The 14,124-nt window shown below is 38.9% G+C and overlaps 1 protein-coding gene across 1 annotated transcript in view; it reads left to right on the forward strand.

Annotated features, from left to right (window-relative positions):
* Nucleotides 1-14,124, forward strand: part of CPA6 (carboxypeptidase A6) — an 84,841-nt gene that overhangs the window by 25,250 nt on the left and 45,467 nt on the right. Inside the window, exon 2 of the mRNA XM_037381724.1 lies at nucleotides 13,473-13,548. Within this exon, the coding sequence (XP_037237621.1) occupies nucleotides 13,473-13,548 (76 nt within the window). The remainder of the gene's footprint in view (nucleotides 1-13,472; nucleotides 13,549-14,124) is intronic.

Here is a 14,124-nt window from a genome sequence, read left to right on the forward strand (position 1 = left end):
AATTATTCTTTCTATTCACAGCACTCTGCTGGAAGTTGTGGAGTGTTAACAGCACTGCTCAGGGAAGATGTGTGGAGTTGGCCTCATTTTCAGTTGTATTGAAATTACAAGCTAGATAGGTGCAGTCAAGCTAAACATTACCATCTTAAACACAAGCAGATTTATCACTTTTTTGCTTAGGGAAATCTCACTATGGCATCCGCTAAGGTCAGGATATGAGCAAACTAAGAAGCACAGAACCTTCTGTAGGATTTCAGGTTGTCCCACCTAAACAACTATTAATAAAATAAAGAAGTAAATCCCAAGATCTTGCTTCCATAATTATGCGTGTATCTCCAGTATTCCCTCAAGTCAGAAGTGATTTTGTAGAGAACTGACACAGTGTTCATCTAGTGGAGAAAAATTGTTTCTCAAGCAGCTTACAAAAACGGAAAAGTATAATTGCTTTAATGGCTGGTACAGCTGCCTTGCAGGAACTGTCTTCAGAAAATAAATAATTTCATTGCCACTAAAATATTTATTTCCCTCCCCAAGCCTTCAGGGTTTTTTTTTTGTTTTTTAAACAGTATTCTGCATTTGGTGCGCTTTGGTTTTCTTCAGCACTAGAGGTTCCATGGTTCCATTTGTCAACTATAAGATAGCAGGTATTCAGGAGTGGTTTGTGCCATGAGGAAAAATAAGAAAGAATTAGTTATAGGAAATACAGATCAAAGGAGAGTCAGGTTGCATATATGCATATCAAGACTAAGTTCAAAGATTCAGACCCATCAAATTATGCATAGCTATCATGTTTATATGTGCAACTGTGTTACACGCTTCCTTCCCATTCTTTGCCTGCTGTTAAGTGAGACTGCAAACTTGTGAACTACTATAAACATGCTTAAATTTAGTATCCTGAAGTCTTTTTTATCAAGACATGTAGTTAAATATGTGCAAGAACTGTGATGTATGTATTACAGTGTCATTAGGGCTTAAGACCATCTTACATGCCTACACAGGGCCTCTCACAGGAAAATACTAAATACCACTTGAAGAAATGCACTGCCTTGAGAAGCAGCTGCAGTCACATCATCATCAGAGCTCTCTTAGTCACCTTTCATTTTCCGGGGAGCCTGGCCAGGAAGCCTGTCCACTCTAGTTTTTCCCCACCACTTATGTTACATTACTTATCAGTTTTGTTTGGGTTTTCTTTTGAAGCCTTCACTTTTGACACAGAAAACCAAAACAGGCTGGATCCAGCTGAATGAATAATGAAATGTATGGCAACCCATCTTGGCAAGTAATTAACCGGCACAAACGTCAGTCCTACTCACCACATTGTTGCATGTGTAGTGTGCCCCTGAGAAACCTTGTGCCAGATTGGAACTAAATTCATGGCTATTAAAATGCGTGAGAAGAATAAAATGTAGTATCCTGATGGGCTAGATGAATGCAAAACCATTGGGAGTCTCACACAGCCCTCATGAAGGGAACCCCATGTCCCCTTAAGTGAGCCTGGTTGGCTTCCACACCCCAGATCCTTTAAAAAAAAAAAAAAAAAAAAAAAGCTGACCTCAGGCTTTCCATGGATGCATCTGAATGGCCCTTACTAATAGTTAAAACCACTTTACTTTTAAAACAAAACAAAGAAAAACAACAAACCCCCCACTTCCCCTAAAAAATAACCAAACAAAAGCCAGTGTGTTCAAAATGGAGGTTATCAAAGCAAAGGCAAGTCTACATGGCTGTTGTGCTAATTTTCACAACCTGTAAAATAAGTAATGAATATATTTATGATGATCACATTAAACACACTTTTTGGTAGTTGTTTTTTTAATACCTCCTAATGTTCAGATACTGCAAACAATTTGGTGTACTAATGTTTTTGCTGATGTGTAAGGTGACGTACATTTACACACAGGTCCTAGATTGGTTCCACTGAAATATCAACATATATTTTCTGTCTTTATTCTTACCTATCTTATTTATGCTTTGACAAAATATAGATAGAAGTACTTCAAGGAATGATCTTAATAGCTGCTGGCCTGTGAGCAGTGACTGTGTCAGGGAGAACTGCCTGCACATACTTGGGCTGGCAGCACCAGCTTTCCAGAGTGGCTGGTTCTTTCCTTTGGGCAGATTACCATGTAACTCCTCTGGTATGTGAAACAAATGAGATAGGGTGTAAAAGGGTGTAAACCCCATATTTCCAAACAAAAAGACTCAGGCAGTAAGTTAAGGAGCCTGACACTAGCTTAAATATATGTATAAGCGAAAAGACTGTATGCATCCATAAAGCTGTGTGGAACAGCTGAGTAAGTGTGTTCTTGTTTGTGTGCTAAAAATTTCCCACCATGGAAGATTTCTAAACCTTGTTATAAATTCACCACCATGGAAAAGTGGTTCTCAAGAGAGGACACGCTGTGAGTCATGAGGTTTCTCTTCGTAGTACTACCTCTAGTTCCAAAATGTTGTTTTGAACCCTCACATTAAAAAAAAAAAAATCTGACCTTTGTCTGAGAATTACAAAAGTGTGAACATTAAGAATATTACGGTTAGGAAAATAACACTTCATACTGCAGGCACATGCATGGTTCAGTAAATACACTGCAATTTGAAGTATACTGGTACAGAATTGGAGCTGCATTGTTCTGTGTATAATTCTTACAAGCTTTAGATTTCTGTGACACGACTGATTAGAAACGAAAATTTTTTTCATTATTTTTGTGTCCTCCTGCCTCACACGTTTGGTTTCCATGTTCACTGAAAATGTAATTAAACATTTTTATTTTTATATTTATTTCAAAAAATATTTTTGAAAGTTGATTTAAAGAAAACCCATTACACATCCAAAACCCCATTAAACATCCAAAACCAGTTTCACATTTTTCAAAACATTTTATTGCACAAAGGCTGACAATGCTAAGTGAAAAGCGCATTTGGTGGGATGTATGTGTATTGGTTCCCCAGTGATGTAAGTTGCTTCCAGCATATACACATACTCCCGTTGGCAACGTGCATCTTGCATCCTTTTGCAGGGATATGATGGTTGAACGCAATGCAGTGTGGTCATTCAGGGTTCAACTTGAAGCTGAGGTATGTCCAGGTTGTGCATTAATCTGGGAAATGCTCCCAGATACAGCTGTAGCTTTTGCAGGCCGCTGGACTTACTTCTAGGTTTGTATCATTGGCCTCTTTATTCAAAGCAGTTGGTATAGGGAAAAAAATGACACCATGTACCAGGGATCACAGAGACCACCTGTCCAACATTTTTAATTTAAAGGCTCTATCTTACATCTCTACCTTATATATATTTAATCTGCTCCTTTCCTGCAGTATCATTTTCAGCTGATGGGAAGTTACTCTGCTGTACAGACTGTTCAAAGACAAATTCGCAGTTACCATTTCACTTCAGTCTAGGTGTGCAAGCTGTCCCCTTGCTGAAGGACTCTCCTTGTCCCCATTGCCAGAGTCACTTCACCTCAGCACAAAGTATTGCCATCTCAGGTCAACATTGTCACCTTGATCATGTCCCTGTGGGGAAAATAAGAGGGCTCCCTGTGGACTCTCCGTCAACTGCTGTAGTATGATTTAGCAGTTGACATAATGTATAATTTTTCCTGGACTTAGTGCTTGCAGATTTTCAATTTCTTCTTCAAAACAGCTTACTAAGTTAATGAACAGTTCAGTGCCCACATCTCTATTACCCTTATCTGAAATCTGATTGTCCTGTCATGAAAAAAAGCCTGCTGCTTTTTTCTTGCTTAACCTAGCAAGAAGAGGTAACTCCTTTGAAATCAATGACATTACACCAGCCTGCTGCAGTAACACCAGCAAAAAGAGAAGTACACCCAAGATTTTCCTTACTACACTCAGTAAATTTGGTGTATTCTCCAGCTTTGAAATCTGTGAATCCAGTTCTCCTGCAAAACTGGGGAGAGGCATGTCCTGTTTGTCCATTATTTGTACAGTGACATTAAAGGTGTCCTTTCCATGAATTGAAATACAAAATCACACTGTGGAAGCAAACTAGGTAATGAGTCATGATGGAATAGTGTGGAGAAACTTAGCATGCTACAGACATCTTGATGTAACAGTATTTCATGCCAAAACATTTTTTTTAGTCCATAAATATTTTCATCTTTCTTGCTGTAACTTGCATAAATGAATAAATACATAGAAAACACTAATGATAAGTCCTAAATTAAAACTAAGCTCACCATCTTGACATTTACTTTTTAAAATATGTATGAGACAATTCCTCTGATCTCTTTTTTTATACACTTACAAACTCGCATACTTACCAGTTATTTGTGTTTCTGTGCCAAGTTCAGTAATGAGTACAGACTTCCTCCTGCTAACGTTGAAAGCCTTTATACATTCATGAGAGCTTGAGGATCAAGGTCTCAGACTGAGCTCAAGAGATTGCCCATCAGGAATAAACAAATACTTCCAGACTGTCCCATTCAGCAACAGGAATTGCTTCATGCTTTTCTCTCTCATTCTCTATGCCTTGAGTTATCATTATCCACAAAAATAAAACTACTTTTTCTTTATCTCCAGTTTATTTTCTCAAGTTATTTATTCAAGGAAGGTTCTAAACATGTATTAGAAAAACTTGATGGACTTAATAACTTGAAAGAACTAGGATGAAATTCAGTAGGTCAGATTTAAAGATCATACATACAGGAATTTCTCCTATAACTGCAATTCCTTGGATTGGCAAAGAGAAAAAAAAAAAACCAGTGTAAAAAAAGCCATAGAATGACTGTGAGCTTCACTGTGTTAGGACCATAAAATTGAGTTTGTGGGAGTGGAGGCTTTTCAAAGGAGTTACAAAGTTTACACAGCACTTTCCGTCTATTTTCAAAAGCAGAAAACTGGGAACAGGTACAGAAAAGTGCCACAAGGCCATGTGATGACATGATCTCCAGATGCCCCATCAACCAAAATTATTCTGTTACTCTATGAAATTACTTCTCCAAAGATGGGAAAAATTTTGGGATGAATTCATGGCAAACAGTGAGAGGAACAGGGTACTAGGAAAGACCTGCTGGTCGTAAGATCTTCCTCTTTAATGTTTAAAGGAGAGTACGTAATAAATTTGGCAAGTTTTTTATGGACCTCCTATAGAAATTGTTTAAATTATATTTTAAAAAAAGAAAAATAAGTACTGATGTAAGTGAAGAGCATGACTCAAAAGTAAAAGTAATATTTTCTTCCTTTCTGTTTTACAAAGATTGAGGTATTGTCTGATCCTTCAGAAAAAGTCATCAAGGCTGAGAAATTAACATACCCCATTCAGTGGTTGTCACACAGTTGGAAATGTGCAGGTATTCGATTGAAAGGTTCCCTTCTTCAGCTGTGGCAGGTCGAGTAAAACCATAGTTCATAAGAAGGGAAATCCACATAGTTTGTGTTCTGTAAGTTGAGGATTTTCTATGAACTTCAAGCATTCTAAAGAAAGGTTTTAGACCTTAGATTTGTGTGTGATAAGCTATTTATTAATATAAAAAACCAGTTATTTTACTTCTGGGTGTATGAGAATTTTAATATAAACACTTTTTAAAATAGTATATGGTAAATCAATTTTACCATGATTTTTTAAATGGTAAAATACTAGGATTTAGTATGCAATGACAACTTATGCAATTCTATCAGAAAATTGCCAGTCTTTAAAATTTTCTGTAAAGACTGTAGAAGACTCCTCCATTGAAAATGTAGTACTTTTCCAGGTTTGGCCTGCTTGAACAACCAAAAAGGCTGGTTATTTCCAATCTTTCAACACATTTCACAGCTTCATAGCTGTCTCCAAAACAAGAAGGCATGGACATCTCTTGTTTGGACTCTTCGCTGTTTTTTAGTTTCGAAATACAAATTAATTGTCTGCAGAAAAGCATAAAAGGGAAGAAGTACAGCACCTAGTAATTTTTCACTGACCCTTGACAAGTAAGGATCCTCTGCACACCCTCTTTGCATACAGATAAGACTCTGGCAAATTATTTATGTTATCAGGAGACCTGTATATGGAAAAAACTCAAGATATGGAAAATTTTAGATTACTTGGAAGAAAGCTTTTATAGGATGTTAAAAAAAGGATGCAAAGGAATAGCATCAAATAATAAAGCATCGCTACAGAATTTTTTGGAGGACAGAAATTGTGGCTTAACATTGCTTACCTTTGTGCAGATAAGCCTTGATTTTTTCAGTCTCAAACAGATTTACTAGAAAAGCCAAAGCCATGTCCAAGTGGTGTAATGGTACTTTGACTTTAATAAAAGCAAAGTTGTCAAGGAATAGTGAGGTTTAAACTTCTGAGAAAGGATGTAGTTTTCAGGTGACGAAGCAGAAATGCTGATTTTTATTTCCCCATCATGAGTGAACCATGAGCAGTGGCATTTACTGTCTTGCTGAGGCATTATAAGACGTGCTGGGCAACAGATGCCTTTGTCCAGTTTCATGAAGTACAGTCTTTGATAACTCTACGTGTGTGTGTGCGTACATGTGTGCGTGCCCCCTGTAATAGAAAACAGGGCTTGAGGAAGCCTGGTCCGTTGTTTAGCATTGTATATGTTCTGTATTGTGTAAGTATCTGATTGTCTCTATTAAGATCAAAGGCAAGGAGAGGAAACTGAGCTGCGTGGCAAGTCAGACCTGTGGACTGTTGAAGGTATCTTTCTAGGCTTAGAGATGATCTCTTACAGTGCTTGTGACACCATTGAAGTCTATGGGGTGACACCATTGAAGTCTATGGGGTAAATGCACAATGCTTCAGGACTTAAAAAATGTTCCAGAGTTTCATTCTTTAGCTTCTGTAAAATGTGTATTTACTGCTTTACATCTGTGATCCCTGCATTCCTTCCATTACTGTAGCCATCTGGAAGCTTAAAAGTCATGAATTTATTTATTGTCTCAATACCCTCACAAGTTTTAAAGGTGCTATCATCCCCATTTATAGGGGTGGGCAGCTAAGCTATGTTTACACTGTCAGCTAAGCATAGCTCTAAGCCTAAGCTTGTCCGTCATGGTTTACAGGCAAGTGCGCACTCAGCTATGGTCAGGCTGAATGCCATGCTTTTTGCAAGTCCCCGTGCTTCAAGCACACCCACCAGGACAGAGCCCAGACTCTTGCTCAGGCCATTGGAACAAATGAGGCAGAGAGGGACCAAACTAAGTGGTCCACCAGCAAATATCTTCAACCAAATGCAGTGTGTGGTTTTTACAAGTGAATGACAGCCAGCAATGTGGATATATAGCATATGAAGCTTAGTGTAAGAAATCTTCTGTGAAGCCTGCAGATGACCTGTGATGGTTTTTCTCAAGGTCTTAAAGGAAGTTAGTGCACAAGGAGTCTAATGTAGACCTCTAACACAGAATCATTTGCCCCTTCAGCCTTCTGCTCTTGATATCTAAATCTTTAACAACCCTCTTTTGAGACTTGGTATTCTTTCTTTGATTTCACTGAGGTCAAGAGCAAATCTGCCGTGCAGAGTCCCGATATACTTAATTTGGAAATAGTTGCTGCAGTTGTTTGAAAACGTGTGTGGGGCTTAGAATGAACTGAAGCAATTCTGAAGTTCAGAAAAGCATATGAGCTTCGGTGTGGACTTTCAGCATGGAGGAGGGCTGGGGCTGCAGGCACATGCAGAGTGTGGACCAGACCCTGGCCTGAGGTTAAGCTAACTGATCTGGACATGGATAAACTATGGGATGTAACATGAGAAATTGTTGGATATGACAATGTGAGAAGCTGACAAAAATTTCAGATAGCACTGTGAAGGTCGGCTGGAGCTTGCAGGAGGTAAAGGAGGATTTTTGTGAGAAATGGTTGAATTTCACAGGTAATTGGAGTACTGGAGGCATTTTGTGTGCAACAATACCTAGGTAACCCCAGTCAGTAATACCGTATGAGGCTGCAATTACCTAGACATACCAAATTTGGATACAGATGTAGCAAAACTGGGAACATTGGGAAAAAGTAATTAGGGCAGAGTTGTTTATTTGAGAGGAGACGGACAGAAAAAGCAAGGTGCAGGCATGGTGAAAGGGAGGGTCAAGAACAGGAAGAGGGATAAAAATATGTGCAACTGATATGATCAGGTCTGTCCAGGATCGCTGGCTGGGCAGGGCTGTGCTTGATTGCCACAACCTGATCAGGACAGTAAATCAAGCTTGTCTGGCCACACTCACAAGCCCAACATACCTCTGCAGTCAGGATGAAGAGGGAGGATGGGGTGAAGCTTTCCTGGTTTGGGCAGGGGAGTACCAGACATAAGCATTCTGGTACTGTCTGGGCCCATGCCAGGCCTGACAGCATCACCACATACTCGTAACTTCTTACAAAGCACAGAGCAACTCACTGGAGAAATACATGAGCCATGGCAACAAAGAAGCAGATGGGGTTATAGCAGAAGCTCCTTTCAATAATCTGTTACTGGCACGATGATGGTCCTTTCTTTAAAAGTAGCTGTGCTTGATATAATACATCATTGGAAGGATTACATCCAAGCTAAACAATCATCGGTTGTTTCATGCAAACGTTATTATAATGTTTCGTAGGAAGTGAATTCAAATGGGTATACATGGTGTTTCATTGAAGCAGACTACTGCAGTCTCCCCCTTGGCTCAAATGGGCATCTCCCAAGTTTTTGCATACCTTAATCCTGCAGTTAGCACCCTAACTCCTTGTTGACCACTTTCTTACGCTGGCCTGTTTGTTTCTCTTAAGTGTGTATTTTTCTTGTTACTTCTTAATTTTATTTTCTGCCCTGAGTAACAGCCTTCTTTCTCTCTTCTATTTGCATACGACTGATTGACACTTGGTGAAAAAAGATGGTTTTCATTATAATACACACACTTGTTTTTGGTCTGAGACAGAGACACACACTGAAGCAACTGGTTCCCACTTTCTGTGTTTGAGCTAGATGGGCGTATATGCAACATTCATGAGGCATTGGAGGCCAACTTTGCTTGGAAAAGCATTGTTTCCTAGTTGGAACGAAAACTAGAATTTCTGCAGACATTCACCTTTCCAGACCATCTGTCTCTGGAACAAAGCTGTTTAAAGGAGGAGTGCTGGTAATATAGCACTGGTTTAGTCCTTAAAATTTCCTGCCTTGGAATTAGCAGGCAACTTGCATATAAATTCAGTTTTCAGAGAAGTCATCTGTGCTACACTGGTAAGTATCATGTAATAACATATTTTGTCTCCTCAGCACTTCCGCCTACATTACCCAAGCAAATCTTTTTCATTCAAAATTATAGATTAGCTAGCTCTTCCTTAAACCAGGAATAACATCAGTTTTCCTGCCTTAATAACTAAAAGGCAGAGAATATACATAACGCTATGTAGAAAATACAAATGGTGCTCTCTTCTGATCAGCATCTGCTTTAATACAGAAAACCATAAAGGGCTCAGGAAGTTTTGTAAAGTTCCCTTTCCAGATGTCCCTGTCAGGTCTCAGGAAGGAGCCCAACCTTATTTAAGTAGTTTTTGTAACAGTATTGAGTTCCTGGTTGAAACTCTTCATCCCAGTAACGAAGAGAGATTTAAAAATTAACGTTTGAATATTGCTTAACATTTTGACTAGCAGAAGAGTTTAGCAATGAAAAGGGAATGAAGCAACTGTTCTATCATCACAAATGATATCTGATGGCATACTGGGAGTTGATGAGAGGCTTTCGTGCTGTAGCTTTTTTCAGATGTGTCTTTCAGTGTGTAACTGGTTCCCTAGCCTTAATGAACCACTTAAGTGCAGAAGCTATGGCAGCTTGTTCCCACGAACTATAATCCCTCCTCTACCATTAGGAATGGATGCTTTAAAGTGGGGATTTATTTTCTGACTTTTTCTATAGGTATTTTATTTATAACATACCATTCCTCAAACTGTGTTTAAAATACTTGTAAAGCCTTTGTAAACATACTTTTATTGAATCCATGGGAGAGGAGAGGGCTGATTAAGGTTCACATTAGTCACGAAAATAAAACAATAAGAAGGATTTTCCTGAAGGAAATGAGGAATTTACATAAATACAATTCATGCCATGTAACTTCAGCATGAAAGTTTCATGAGAGAGAACTACTAATTCCATCAATAAAGAAGTTGTATATGTGCTGCAGGATGGTTTCATTGAATCCATCTGGTCTGTTCATAGACGAGTAAAACTATGAAGTAAATGGAAAAAAGTAAATTAAAAGAGCCAAAGAAATAAACTAATAGGTTTTGGTCCCCAGTGGCAGCAGGGAATATCACCCTTCCCAGGCCCATGTAGCATAGTCTGTGTTTCAGAAACGGCTGTGTCATTTTTCATGCTGTTCTTTAAAGTAGAAGGGTGTAATAAAAGAAAAAAAAAGACATTGCATGTCAATGCTAGCCAACAGCTGGTCACCCATTTTGCTCAGACACAGGGCTGTCCCTGGGGACACCAGTGGTCTGGGTTCTACTCTTTGTACACCACTCTCATCTGGTCAGTTCATTTAATAAAGCTTGTTGATTGCTCTTTGCAAAAGCTTTCAACTGTGTTTACACATAATTCAAATGATCTCACTACATCCTAGCTTTAAATTCCATTAGACTAGTTGCTAGGGGTAACTGGAAAGTTTGTCCTGATGCATGCAAAATTCTATATTATTTTTACAAAATACATCCCATCTTGCTGTTTGTTTAGAAATTTAAAAAAAATAACTTAAAAAAAAAAGTTCAGAGATATTGTGGTTAGAAAAATAACCTTGCCTGCATAAATCAGCAGAGTGCTGACATACGTCTGCAGGCAACACAACTTTCCCTAGATGTATACATGATCACTTGCTTCTTTCTCCTCAACAGCTAGATGTGAGGGATGGCAGGGGACCTCACCAGCTGGTTCTGTTTAGGGTACAGCTGCCACTTACCCAACCACATTAGTCTGTAATCTGGTAGATTTTGGTGTTGGGTCTTAAATACTGGGTTGGCTGTTGGCTTTCTACCCTAAATGTTTAATTTCTTTAGTGTGAAATGTAACTAGGAAAGCTGTAGAGCAAAAAAGTGACCTCAGGATTATGTTCTTTGACTGGTAGGTACTAGGAGTAAAGCTGGATTTGGTGTCTTTTCTTTTTTGAAGAACGTATAGTGATTATCCACTGACTGGCTAGCCTACAGAAGTGAGTGTTAGCAGGCACTTCTTAGGAATTCAGTGTATTCCTGTATCTTGCACACACAAAAAATGAAACTGCCTTGTCATAATGGCTTAACTGTCTTTTCATAAAATATTAACAGTACCAGGTATGCTAAACTGCTTGCTATGAACTCTCTAGAAGCAGACCCAGGCACAGCTTGAGGCATTTCCCAGCAATGTGTCAAGTGATCAATCTGTCACAGCACCAATATTTTCCTCTTTAAGGCAGGTCTTTCATCACATCGGAAATGACAGAGTTGCTGAGCTAATCCAAGACAGTTTAGAGTGATGTGTATTAATTCAAGACCATACCTAAGTGATATCCATTCTTTCAAAATTCCGTTACAGCTGCGTAACACATGCCTAGCTACTTATTTCATTAAAATCTGGTTTTTATATTTTGATTGTCCTAATCCTTCCAGAAATGTCCAATGAATCTTCTTTAGTTACTTCACCTTCACATGTCCTAGGCAACCGTTACTTTTTTTACCCATTTCCTTCTTAACAGCAATTTAATACTCTGAAATAAATGAGTAATGGGAAAGAATATTACTGGTTTATGTACGATAGATTAAAATCATCTATTTTCCTTGAAAAGCTGCAGCAGTTGTAGTACTCTAAGAGGCTTATTCCTTTTGGTGTAAGTTCATACGCAGGAGGATAAACTTGGCTTGGAAACATAGTAATTTCCCTAAAATTTTAGAGCTGCTAAATTACGAGTACTTTCAGAAACCTTCCTTCTTAGGCATAGACCATTTGTCAAGAAAAGTAAACAGCAACCAAGCAGAATGGACTGAGGTCCACATCTCTGGGTACCTCAGTGTTATTGCAGCCATAACCTGGACTGTAACTGGACCAAAAACTTTAGGCTGTGCAGCTGTTGGAAGGAGTTTTAAGGAAGGACCCGTCTACAGGGAAAGGTCAGCAGGGGTGAGAACCAAAACTGTAGAGCTCGGACGGAAAGAAGGATCAGAGGCTAACCAAGGGGAGCAGATGTTGAGACTAAAGAATAGGGGAAGGGAAAATGGCTGCCAGAAAGAGACGGAGTAAGCCACTTCAGAATTCCTTATTTATTAGTAGTACTGAACCCAACAACCTGTGCATTCTTCTGAACCGCTTACTGACAATATTTAACGCTTGCCTATATATGTATTAAGGAGTCTTGCAACAAAGGTGAGTCCTACCAGAGCTGTAGCTGCAGTTCACCAAGGGCAAGACCTGGTGCCTGCTTGCTGAGAAGAACAGCAGCCTGGGAGCCTTCCTAAAACAGTGAGGCCAGCAAATGCACACTTACCAGTGTTGCTTCTAGTTGACCAAATGTATTCTGAGCAGACTCGGAAGCTTCAGGAAAATAGGAGAGCTCACAATATGTTTAAGGGACAAATTTCTCTCAATGTCAGGGGAAATTCTTCTGCATAAAATTCCCAGATAATAAGGAAACTGGAGATAAAGAATTTTTTTTTAAAGGGAGTTCTGGCTTCTGGATGGAACTGTAGAAATAAAGACATGCTTGACCTCCAGGGTCTCTTGGGAGAGGTACTGGTTATCAACAGTACAAATTCAAAATGGCATTGGCCACGCACATTTATTTCAGCCCTCTTGTGTATGGATTATGATGATGTGTCTTAGTTATGATTATTTTTATGGTCTCTAGCCTCCCATAGTTCATGACATGGATGGTCGTCATTGAATGGACAGCTTTTCAGTTTCTTGTTTCCTGTTTGCAAAATTATATTCATTGAGATCCACTAAAGAGAGTGCATAAAATGAGCTGCTATTATCCAGAACCTTCTGAGCATTTATGAACAGTTATTTACTTCACAAAATGTGTGCAAGCTTTAATGGATAAAACAAAAGGCATGCCCCTGTTAATGAAGGTCACCGCTCTTCTAAAGTCAAGTTCCCTCTGTAGTGCATGAGAATGCGGGACTGTTCAGCCAATTAAATGTTTAAATATACAAAAGCAATGTATCTTATCTTACATAATCTTGTCCTCAGAAACAGATTCTTTATTTCGGGAAAAAGTATAATTGTTTTGATCTGAGGTAGATATTCAGTATGGAAGATGTCAGCCTGAATGATTTAAATTAGAAGGAATGAACAAAAGCATTTACATAGAAATGGAGGGTCAAGCTGACACCCTGATCTGTGAAGAGCAAGTCATTTCTATGGAAGTACATAATACAGGAAGCAAGTTTAGAAGCAGAGCTCCACTTCACCCGACATTTTGCAGATGCTGAAAAAGAAAAAAGTACAGTAGCTATATGAACTTATTTACTGTTGCATTGTGCTGCTGCAAAGAGCCATAAAATGTCAATTCAATGTTCTGTTATTGGCAGTGATAAAGTCATACGAGTTGTTCCTGAGAGCAAGAGGGAAACACAGATCCTGAGGGCTGCATTTAACAGGCTTAAGGTGAGTTTGGTTATTTTCATCTTCTTATTCTGATCTTTATTGAAGACTGTAGTGGCTTAACTGACATGGCTTTCATTTAGTACTTCAAGCTATTCTATACTCTGGAAAGTAGCCTTTGTTCATTAAGTTCCTAATTTCTCAATAAAACAGCATAGGAGTTAGATTCATAATGCCTGACAATTTTAACAAGAAACAATGCCTTAAAATAATATAGGTGCCACATTTGCAAATTAGCTTTTTTTGCTCTTCTTCCTAGCGTATATAGTTGCATGTTTCATTAGATGGCTGATGGTTTTATTTAAAACACTGAGTTAATTCAAGATGTGAACACACACAGGAATAGGAAAAAGGAAGTGGCTTTAGTCTGAGAATCTCTCTGGCAGAATAATTTTCAAGAGGCAGTTGAAAGAGTATCTGTGAGACTCAATAGCACGCCAAAAACTTTCTTCCTTGGCCTTTTCCTGCAGCTGTACATGAAAAGCAGTGGTGCTGCTGTAGCAGTGCAGTACGAGCACTGCAGCATGCTGCTTTGCGGGCACAGCTAACAAAGGCATGGGCAGGCTTTCCACAGCAGCG

The sequence above is a fragment of the Falco rusticolus genome, chromosome 3 (assembly GCF_015220075.1).
Source record: "Falco rusticolus isolate bFalRus1 chromosome 3, bFalRus1.pri, whole genome shotgun sequence".
Lineage (NCBI taxonomy): Eukaryota > Metazoa > Chordata > Aves > Falconiformes > Falconidae > Falco > Falco rusticolus.